We start from the raw sequence: 12,080 nt of genomic DNA, 5'->3' as shown, positions 1-12,080 counted from the left end.
ATATATAAATATAGTGTCTGCATATGTATAAAGTTGCTAACACTGTTGCTGTTTATATGAATGACTGTGTCACTTTCCATGATTAATTCCCACATAATACGTTGGTGAGCTATTTTTTATAGGGTCTTTCACTGAAGTTCTGCCTCTTTGACTCAGAGGCTGTTAGATGCCTTTAATTAAAATGAGCCATTCTCTCTCCACTTGTCTAGAACTACATGACTGTCTGTTGCCATTGTTTACAAGCAGTCAGCAGCTATTCTGAAGCTGTTCTACCTTATTGACCAGCCAAGCTTCCAGAGTTTAACAACTTCTTAAAACCTTGTCTTTTCTAATAACCTATTCCATCTTGATCCTTTGTGCTGTCTCTGTCTCACCCCCATCCTCCCCCAGCATGACCTACCCTCTAGTCATTGCTCTTGATTCCACCCTCCTGCAAGATTTCTCTGTCACGTATGAGAGCAGGTTAACAATGGAGAAGGAAGCATGACTTGCCAGACTAGTTCCTACCAGCTAGCAAGGGCAACTAATCTGCTTTCACTTGAAATCAAAATCTCCGAATCTAGCTTTACCTACTTTGAGACATTTATAACAATTAATAAATCATTATCATTTTATCTCATGATGCTCCTGGGCACTCAATGAGTATTCAAATTTATGGATGATTCATTTTAGCATATATACCAACACCATTCACTGTTTCCATATTTACAATCCACTATTCACAAATAAATAAGCTATAATTGATCACATTTTTATCTAGAGTAAATTCGTGTTAAAGTACAATTAAGTCAGGTATTATAAAGAAATAAGACAATTTAAAAAAATGCCTTTCTTCAATCTCAGATAACAAGAAGAAGATGAGGATAGGGGAAGTGGCCACTTCACTATCTAAAACCAATTTTCTTGAACGGAATATTAGCATCCAGCAGTAGCTCAATCACTTTTGCCTTAATGCCTTCTAAAATCCATTTTGGTTATTAATATTGTGGACAGTTGCAGGGTGAAAAGTTCTGACATTAATCTCATAAATACCACCCCACTCCAATACTCTACCTATCAGTCTCTATGTCTTATCCCATACACTTGCTAGAGCTTTTTCTGCCTCTTTTTCCCTCTGTCCTGTCTCTCCATCTCTTTCTCTCTGGCTCCGTGTGTGTGTGTGTGTGTGTGTGTGTGTGTGTGTGTGTGTGTCTATCATTCCCAGAACCAAGAGAACTTTACCTTTCATTTGGGATGACATTTTTCAGAAACTCATGTAGCAAAGTAGGAAGAATCTTCTCTTTACCCTCAGAAGAATATTTCCTAAAACCTCAATATATTTTGCCTTCCACTTACTCTCCAGGTTTGTTTCTTTCCCAGAAGTGTAGATGAAATTAAGAAAGTGATTAATAAGTCAACTTCCACACCTCCCTATACGCTGTAGTTTTGCTTTTGAAGCTCATTAAGGTTTATTGCCTTTCAGTTCATGCCATAATAAATTCCTTAGGCACAGGAAGAACTTTTGTGACTCTAGCCAGAGTTTTCACATTCCAGTAGATTTCCAAGGGAATGGCAGATATTAACGATTAGAAGTCATTCACAAGTTTACAACTAGTAATAACTTAAAACTAACACGGTTATGGGCTTTGTGTAAATGGTTTATTGGTTACAGTTATAGAACAAAATACAACATATAACTCATATTCCCATTTTGGCAACATCCAGAGATTTATATAAATTTAAGAGAAAAAAATGAGATACTTGAAATCACTTCCTTCCTGAAGTCAAAGGCAAGCCTAGTAGAGTTACTATTATTATTTAAAAACAATTGTTACTATGAGATGAAAATAGCCTGTTTAACTTCTATCAGTTAAGGAATATATATGATGCTGGCAAATTATAACCCTTTTCCAATCCACATTGCCAACTGAACAGCCCCAATTTAGGGAAAAAATAAATCACTTAATACTGTATAAAACATAGAAAAGGAAAAAAATTCTTTGAAGATAAATTAACCTTCATCTTGGGCTGCTTTAAACAGCAGGAGTTAAATTATTAAATTTCTTATTCCAAAAGTCTGAGAAAGAAGAGTGATAAGTCAATGGAAGCTTTTTTGAGCTTATTTCATTCCATGCTTATAATCATTCTTTCCTTAAAATATGTGCTGATAGCTTAACATTATGTGCCTTAGATGAATCTATACGAGTTATTATTGAAGAAAAGAAGTCAAAATAGGAGAAGCTTTCTGCCTTCTTTCATCAAAAGCTATTCTGTAACTGGCTCAGGTTTAGGATTGTATAATCCAATTTTAATAAAGTATGGCAGAATGCCAGTTCAGGTGAATGTCAGTTTAGATGATGCTCCAGCATCAAATGTCAGTCCATTTCATATAGAGCCTTTCTGAAGGAAAAGCTTTGCTTGAGATTCCTTTGGGGGCAGCAATACTGTCTAAATCACTTTGTTTGGAGCCTCATGCACTTTGTGCAATGGAGAGTCATGACTTTGAAATAATGAGACTGTCCATAAACCCCATGCAGTGATAAAGCAACTTGTTTTTATAGTCTTACCTTGTATTCAAAACATATAATTAAAGTCTTACACAAGAATTATAAGTTACGCTTATTTTTATTTGTTTTATGCTAATTTTCCTTTCCTTTGTCCCCTTCCTGTTTTTAGTAGTCACTTAGGGTCTTTCAACTGTTATCAGAACCATCTGTCTTACTGTAGATCCAAAACCACACTGGGAATGTTTTGTTAATTTTGAAGCAACATGCCATGTTGATTTACCTGAGGACCACCGTCCTCCCACTTTATTGTTGTCTATGACTTTGGACCCTTGGATCCTAAATAAAACAGGCAAACTCAGCCTGTTTTCTACACTGGAAACAGCATGTGATGACAATTCAACTGGAACAATGGAAATATGGCTGGGCTTCGATGGTCCTTGATTGGACCGCTTCTGTACTCTAGCAACAATAGGGTTAATTACTGATAGTTTATTCTTTACTCAGTGGCACTTGGGGCCTGACAAATGTTTAAGGAAATCACATGGAAACTTTTACCATTTAATAGTTGTTTGTTTTGTTTACTCTTTTTTGTGCTGAAAGGTGATTTAATAATTAAAAAGCACAAAGATGGTGTGAGAGAAAATGTATGTGTGTCAAAGAAAGAGAGAGACAGACAGGGACAAAGACACACAGAGAGACAGAGACAAAGACACACAAAGAGAAAAAGAGAGGAGAGAGAAAGAAAGAGGGGGAAGGAGAAGAAGGAGGAAGGGAGAGAGAGGGAGAAGAAGGAAGAGAGGGAGAGACAGAGACAGAGACAGGGAATAGAGGCTGAAGAGGGAGATAGGCAACATGGAATACTGCTGTTCTCAAAGCCAGGAAGGAATGATTTAAAATACTGCCCCTGAAACATACTGGTTGGATAACTCACAGCAAATAACTTCACCTCTCAGTATTCTAAACCAAGAGAAAAGGTAGCAGCCTATTAATATTAGTAGAGATGTTCCTACCTCTGGGAACTATATCATCGCACCAATGAAACTACAGGTTCATTCCTATCCCTATATTTTGTATTTATTTATATTATGTACATGTTATTCTTCCCTCCCCTCTATAGAATGTAAGCTCTTTGAAGACAGGAACTATTTCTTGTTTGTCTTCATATTCTCAGCACCTAAAACAATACCTGAAACAGTAGGTATTTGACTAATACTTGTTGAATGAATGAATGCTTATACCTGTCATGAGTCTCTATTGTCCTCTATGTCAGATGCCAGTCAGCTATGATCTAAACACACAAAATAGAATTGGAGAAAGTTTGTGTGTGTGTAGTTATGGTGTGTTTATATGCACACACACATATATACAGACCATATGTACACACATATATACATATACACATATACATACATATACGGATGACATCTTACAGACACTTTGTAGCTATGCAATGAAAACCTTCTCTTTGCTCTCACCAGAAAAAATCTCCCCAAACTTCAATATATTTTGAAGAGTACATACATGTATGCACATACAGGAACATAAATAATATTAATTTGATTACATAATCACAACAGAAATCTATCTCTTTGTATTTGTTACTACTATTCTTGATTTTATCTACTTTATATGGTATTTCATAATTTGTAAACCCAGAGCATGACTGGGAGAATAATTGTATTTTATGTATATGTTTTGTGTGAATATATGTATGGCTGGTTGGCCATGGACAAGTCACTTAATCCTGTTTGCCTCAATTCTCTCCTCTGTAACGTGAGCTTGAGAAAGAACTGAAAAATTAATCCAGTATTTTTCCAAGAAAACCTCAAATGAGGTCACAAAGTGCTGGTCACAACTGAAACTACTGAACAAAAAAAGCTCTATAAATATACACAAATACATATTATTCATAGCTATATTTACATGTATATGAAATGCACAAATATGTTTTTTCTTCCATGGAACAGATTCTTAATATAGTAACAGTGACAACAATAGTAATAATAGTGTTAGTAGCTGTAGCGGGAGAAGCAGAAGTAGCAATAGCAGTAACAATAGTGGTAATAGCAGTGGTATTAGCAGCAAAACTAGTATTTCATATTTCTACAATGCTTTTAGTTTTTTAAGGAGCTTTTTCATTTGATCCTCACAGCAACTCTGTGAGGTATTTGCTAACATTATCTATTTTATATATGATGAAACTGAAGTTGAGAAAGATTGAGTGATTTACATAGAATGATCCAGTTAGCAAGGGAGATTTCAATAAACCAACTTGATCTTCATGGAAGTACTGAAAAATTTCCCAAGTGCAATACAATATAATTTCTTTCTTCTGCTCAATTTTTCTATCCATTTGTCATTCCTACTCTAGATTTTTGTACTGATACATTAACCCAGCAGACCAGTCTTCTTCCAGTAAGGCACACTTTGGACAATAAGTATTTTCATTCATTTAAGTTTTTCCCATATAGATTGTGAGGTTGGTCTCCTTTGAATAATCATACACCTTTTATTTTATTTTATTTTTTGGCTGAGGCAATTGGGGCTAAGTGACTTGCCCAGGGTCACACAGCTAGGAAGTGTTAAGTGTCTGAGATCACATTTGAACTCGGGTCCTCCTGACTTCAGAGCTGGTGCTCTATCCACTGTACCACCTAGTTGCCCCTTGATAAAGTTCTATGACATTCTAAGGCTTATTTTTTGTTGTTTGTTTGTTTGTTTGTTTGTTTGTTTTTATCATATCCATGCTGATGGCTCCCAAATCTCTATCTCCATCTCCAAATTCTCCTCAGATTTTTATTCTTATAGTTCCAGCTGCCAAATGAAAATATCAACCTAAAACTTCCAGTGTTGCTCACACTGAGCTTACTGACTTTTCCTTTTGCTTAACTTCTCTCTTTTTACTAATTACATCACCTTCTTCTCAGACAGCTAGGTTGTTTTTAAACTAGAAGTCATTTTTTATACGTTTCCTTCTCCTCACTTGTCACATTCTTCTTACCCATGTTTTCTATACTCTTCTTCATTCTTTTTTCAGCTACTCTTATTCAAATCTTCATCTATTTCTCCTTAAACTGTCATAACAGCTTCTTAAATTGATGTTCTTACCTATACTTTCTTTAGCGAGGCAATTGGGGTTAAGTGACTTTCTCAGGGCCACATAAGTAGGAAATGTTAATTGTCTGAAGCAGAACTGTACTCCAGTCCTCCTGACTCCAGGGCCAGGGATGGCCCTGCAGCCATCTGCACCATCTAGCTGGCCCTTACCTATATTTTGTAACCTCTCTAATCCATTCTTTGTATAAGAACCCCTGCAAAAATCCTAATTATAATTGTATTACTATTTTTTAAGAAACCATCAATGGCTCCCAGTTATCTACCATATAACACATGAAGTGTTTTTCTTGCATTTATTCTGTATTTTGGGGGTCTAACTTTGTTGTTGTTCCAATTTTTTATACTGTCCATGGGATTTTCTTGGCAAAGATACTAGAGTGGTTTGCCATTTTCTTCTCCAATGGAATAAGGCAAATAGAGTTTAAATAATTTGCCAAAGTTCACTGCTAGTAAGTATCTGAGGTTGGATTTGAACTCAGGTCTTCATGACTCCATTCAGTGCTTTATTCACTGAATCACTAGCTGCCTTGGTTCTAACCTACTTGCTCAGCTTTATTTCACATCATTACACTCTTTCATGTATTATATATGTACACATAGCCTGTCCATGCCAAACTATTCTTCACCACACTTCTATAACTTTACCTCTATCTTTGTTCATATATGGTTCCCATTAATTTCTGAACAATCTCCCAAGGCTCAATTCAAATGACTTCTCCATTAAGGCCTCTCTTATACTCCCTGTCCCATGTCTAGGAAAATAGATCTCTATGTAGATTCCTCACAGTGCTTTTCCTGGATAATTCTTTTGTACTTATTTCATTATTGTTGTTCAATCATTTGGGTAGGGCAGCAGGGAATTCCTTGGAGTAGTTTCCTTTTTCCTTCTTCAGTTCATTTTATAAATGACAAAACTAAGACACAGTTAAGTTATTTGCTCAGAATGCATCATTCAGTTAGTAAATGTTTTATCTCCTTTTAATTATGAATATATACCTTGTCCTTCTCCTTATAGACTATAATCCCCTTTAAGAGGAGTCTCTGATTTCTTTCTTTGAACCCAGGTATTTAATAAAGACTGTTTAACAATTGACTCTGGGATAAAGTCTTGACACCAGGCAGGCTGAAAGGAGACCAGTCTGATTTGAGAAAGGACAAGAGTTGGAGGAGATTCAGAGCTCTCAAGAAACCTGTGCACAGAAGAAAAGATTTTACAGATCTCCTCCCAGAGAAGGATTATAATTGAGTAGACAGACCCTCACAATTCAAGAACATTACAAATTGATCTTATTGATAAAATTCTGTGGTCTGGGACTTGATTCTTCTATCATGTCTAAGCAAATCATTCCTTTTGAATTGAATTGAAAGATAAATGACATGATTCCTGACCTAAAGAAGCTTATTATCTAATAGGAACAATGAAATGATTAAGTACATAGGAGGAATAAAAAATGAGATAAGGTCATGAAGAAAATACCACTTATAACTGAAAGAAAGAGGGAAGACTTAATGGAAGTTATGGCATTTGAGGAGACTTGAAATCCTAAGATAAGGCCTCTCTTTAAACAAGAAAAACAACAACAACAACAAAAAGCTAAGGCTGCTTCTATTGCTTTATTATCAATTTTTAAAATATCATTTCAGGGACAGGATTACCTTTCAATAAAGAATTACCATCATTAAATCAATATTTATTGAATATCTGTTGTGCTCAGAACTCTCTGAAATTAGATGGAAGTTCCCTTCCCTCACACAGATAATAGCCTGATGTAGACATAAGATGAAAACATTCTTGAAAATAGATTAAATCACATGAGGAACAAGCCTATTAAATATAATCTACAATACAATGTCTGGATTTGTATATTTAACTGCAGACTAAAAAGCTAGGGGAGGGGATCCTGACATGAATGGAATTACCTGATTCAGGAGTGGTATTAATCAGAGATTTCACAGCAGAGCTATGTCTTCATAACTATTTTCATTATTTTCATCTATTATTTACTAAGGACCTCATGGTTCTAAATATAGTTTCTGAATGGTGTAGAATAGTATAAATTCCCAGGTTGATTTAACATTTTAATATCATTTCTTCAATTTGTTGCCTGTCACTTCATTCTCAAGTTCCAAGTGTCTAAGTATATAGAATAAGGGTTGGAACTGAGTTGTTTTTAAGGTTCCCTCCAGTGTTTGATACAATAAAAGTACGTATTCTCTCCACTATACACTGTACTATACAGGCCAAATGATAAAGAGAAGGAAAATGTTTGAATGCATCCAATTTATTTTATTTTTTTTCCAAACAGCATATAAGTTTTAATAGCTATCAATTATGGTCAACTATGATTGCCAAATATTTATGTTCTTTACTTTTCTCAATCCACTATAAATATGCATACACACATGTTACAAACTATTTTGTATAATATAAAATATATTTTCATTATATATGGTCATACACACACACACATATATATATATATATATATATATATATATATATACATACACACACATACACACACATACACACACACACACACACACACACACACACATATATATAATCACAAGGGTGGGGAAGGAATATAGGAATGGTATGTCATGAAAATCAAAAGAAGGCTGATAAAGAAAGGGATAATAGTGTTAGATGCTTCCATGAATTCAAGGAGAATGAGGACAGAACTTGGATTTTTAATTAGTTATTTTGAATGAACTGTATCAGGAGAATATTCAGGGTAAAAGTCAGATTGTACATAGGATCTTTGTCCTTGCCTTCTCTTACTCTATTCTCTCCTTTATTTTCTCTTACCTGTCTGTCCAGCCAGGGATTTTTTTTCCCCTTTTTTATGGTTAAATATCTATCTCCCAGCTCTTAAATGTGGGTATCCTCTAGGCTCTATCTTGAGCATTCTCCCCTTTTTTCTCCCTATACTATCCCCTTTGAATTAAGTTACCATGAATTCAACTACCTTTCCCATGGATATAAATCCCAGATTTATGGATCTAGCCCCAAAACGTATTATGAATGTTGAGTGATCATATATAACTGCTTATGAATCTCCACTTGGATGTCCATTGAAGACAGGAGGGGAAATCACTTCTACTTCCAAATCTATCCCTTCTTCAAATTATCCTATCACTTATGAAGGCACCATCAGTTTTTTACAAATTTGGAGTTATCCTTGATTTTTCTCTCTCCCTTACCATTCGTATTCCATCAGTTCCCAAGTCCTTTGGATTCCTGCTTCCAACACTGATGCACACACCACACCACACACACACACACACACACACACACACACACACACACACACACACACACAAACCATACGTAGATCTCCTTTTCCTCCGTTTACATTGTTATCAGTTCAAGTCTTCATCACCAGACAGTTGGATCATTAGGATAACCTACTAATTGAGCTTTCTTTCTCAGTGTCTCAAGAATCAAATTTATTCTTCCAAAAAGAGCCAAAAATAATTGTCTGAAGGTCTAATTATGACTGTATAACTACACTACCTCCAAACTCACCTTATTATCTCCTGTATAAAATGAACTTTACTGTGATATTTGAGATTCTCACATTCTGGCTACATACTATCCTTATGATATCTCATATTTCTTTTTGGTATTGCAGTTAAATTAGGTCACTAACTGTTCCCCTAACTTGATATGTGTCTCCTTTCTCTAGGTATTTAAAATGTTGTCTACCATATTTAGAACACATTCCTTCATTGCCCCCATTCTTTAGATTCCTTATCTTCCTTCAAGAGGCAATATGGCATAATGTTCAGGGAGTCCAACTTGGAGCCAGGAAAACCCAAAGATCTGCTCTGGCTCCAGTCTTGCTGGCTGTGTGACTTTAGGAAGTTGTTTCATCTGTCAATGTTTGAAGCAACTCTGAGACAGTAAGTTGCCAAAGAAGAGATAACCTGATTGATAAAGACAATTTATCTGGAAAAATCTCTGTACCTATAAAATCACAATTCTAGTTGCTATTGTTATTTGTAATAACTCCTCAAGTGATAACTCCTTTTTGAAACTTTCCCTAAACCCTCCAGCCACAAGTAATCTTTCCCTTTTTAATTGTCTTAAAGCACTTCGACAGTTCTCTCACCTCCCACACAATAGTTTATCTCTGTACAAAGTGTTTGTCTTGTGGTTGTTTAATAATTTTTACATCAATCAATCAATAAATCAATAAACATTTAAGTGCCTACTATTTGCTAGAGACTTTGGAAGCACTCTAGAAACAAAAAGAGGCAAAATTCAGTTCCTGATCTCAAGAAGCTTACATTCTAAACAATGTAAAAATAGAAAGATATATAGGAAAAACTGGAAATAATCAACAAAGGAAAGACACTTGCATTAAGGACGATCAAGAGAAATTTCAACCTAGATCTTCTGACTTTAAATTCATTGACTATAAATTCCACTGAACCATAGTTCAGAAAGACAGGTCTTCTGTTGTTTGCTAAGGAGTCAGATAAGAGTTCTTTCTGTGTTTTTAATTATCTTAAGTAAAACTGCTCTAAATTTAATGCTTTCATTAACCCAATGCTTGGAGGGATATTGAAGGGTTTTTGAAAGACTCCAATACATATTCTGACATTTCCAGGGGAAAGCCCTTGTTAGGAACAAAATGCAGCATCAGTATAGCGAGGCCCCTGATGCATCTGTCATTTGGATTATACTAAAATCTTTCCACTTTTCTCTTTTCCACTTCTGTAGTTTTACACAAGGTGTCTACTTTCATTCCTATCTCTAAGGATTAAATGTCCCTCCTATATTGTAAGACTCATCCCTCAACTTGTGATATTGATCTCTTCCTCTCTTTATTCCTCCAGGAATTTATTCTAACAATCATGCCCTCTCTTTCTCTTATATTGTCAATGTTTTCCTCTCTACTAGTTACTTTCCCTCTACCTACATTCTTAGGTCTCTCTTATCATTTTAAAAAAATCTTTCCCATTACCCTGCTACTCCCTCAAGCTATGACTCTTTTTCTTCTTCCTTTCACCATCAAATATCTTGGAAGCAGTAAGTCCATGTCCTTACCACACAGTCATTTTTTAATCTTTAAAATCCAGTTTTCACCCCAGTATTCTACTGGAAATGCTCTGTCAGGAGGGCCTGATGACATCCCAATTGCTGAATACAATAAGACTTCTTAAAAAATAAATACTAACTCCTCTTAATGTCTCTGCAGCATTTGACCCTTTTTTTTTTTTTTATTACCTTTTCATTCTTCAAACTCTCATCCCTTGGCTTTCAAAACACTTTTCTCTGACTTCTTTTCTTATCTTTCTCTGTCTTTTTCACTATTCCTTTTGCTCCTCCTTCTCCACAAACACAGGTATTCTCCATATTATGTTCCTGGCCTTCATCTCTTCTTTCTCCACCCTCTTTTCCTTGGCAATTTCCTTTACTTTCATTGTTTCAATTATGATTCTTCATGGCTAAAATCTATATAACTATTGTCAATTTTTCCCCTAAGATATATCTGAATATCTAGGAGGCATTGTACCAAATCCCAAATCAGTCTCTATATCTCATTTGCCTCCCCTTACTACCGTTTCCAACTTCTTTATTTCTTTTAATAATACCACCATTCTCTCATTGAAAACTGAAGAGTTATCTTTGATTCCTTCTCTCTTCCTTATCCCCAACATTCAGTCAGTTACTAAGTACAAAGCTAACTGAATAGAAAAAAAGGAGCATTAGAAAAAGAACATAAGAGATGAGAATAAGTGTGGCAAATTCTTGTCATAGTAATCAGGAGTCTATCCTTACTATGTCAATATGTTTTGGAAAACATTAAGAAATAAATTGAACTAAGTAGATTAGAGTCTTAAAAGTCAGACTAAAGTCAGTTTTCTAAAAGATCTTGGAGATACCAGTTATGTACTTTACAATCTAAAAGTACTATGTAAAGTGAATGATAATATAACATTTGGAGGAGTCCTATATTATTCCCTGTAGTTTTTAGAAGAATTGTGGTTAGAAATATAGTTGACAAGGAAATAGATTTTTTTGGAAAGATCCCTTCTTGCTTAATTTGCTCAGAACTAAGACCAGGAAACTCATGAGAAGGAACAATAGCAATGAATACAGCATGTATATATGCCTTCGTTCCCCATATTACCTCCACAACACCCCCACAACCCTTACCATTAATAGCCTGTGTGGCAACCAGGAGCCACAGTGCAAGCTGTTTAACCAGGAGGCATAAAAAAGAAATGCAATTAAAATAGGCATTTTATTAAAAATCCTCAAGTTGCTCATTAACTTGAGTTCCCTTTTGCTGTTCTGGCTTTTATTTCAGAGCTGGTGGTCTATGATAGGTATTTCCCCAAAATTTGGATTATAAGAGCTTATTAATAAGATAAGGAGAAACACTTGTTGACTAATTGGAAATCTTCCACTAATGATTAGACTTTTCATCAGGTTTCTAATATTAATTACCTAGTACATTT

At 35.1% G+C, this 12,080-nt stretch overlaps 1 protein-coding gene across 1 annotated transcript in view; it reads right to left on the bottom strand.

Annotated features, from left to right (window-relative positions):
- The window catches only part of ANOS1 (anosmin 1), a 172,416-nt gene that overhangs the window by 109,863 nt on the left and 50,473 nt on the right, over nt 1-12,080 (bottom strand). The window contains 1 exon segment of the mRNA XM_074302020.1: nt 2,702-2,945. Within this exon segment, the coding sequence (XP_074158121.1) occupies nt 2,702-2,945 (244 nt within the window).

The sequence above is a fragment of the Sminthopsis crassicaudata genome, chromosome 3 (assembly GCF_048593235.1).
Source record: "Sminthopsis crassicaudata isolate SCR6 chromosome 3, ASM4859323v1, whole genome shotgun sequence".
Lineage (NCBI taxonomy): Eukaryota > Metazoa > Chordata > Mammalia > Dasyuromorphia > Dasyuridae > Sminthopsis > Sminthopsis crassicaudata.
Note: the sequence above shows the minus strand (reverse complement) of the source record. Positions and strands in the feature narration are given on the sequence as shown.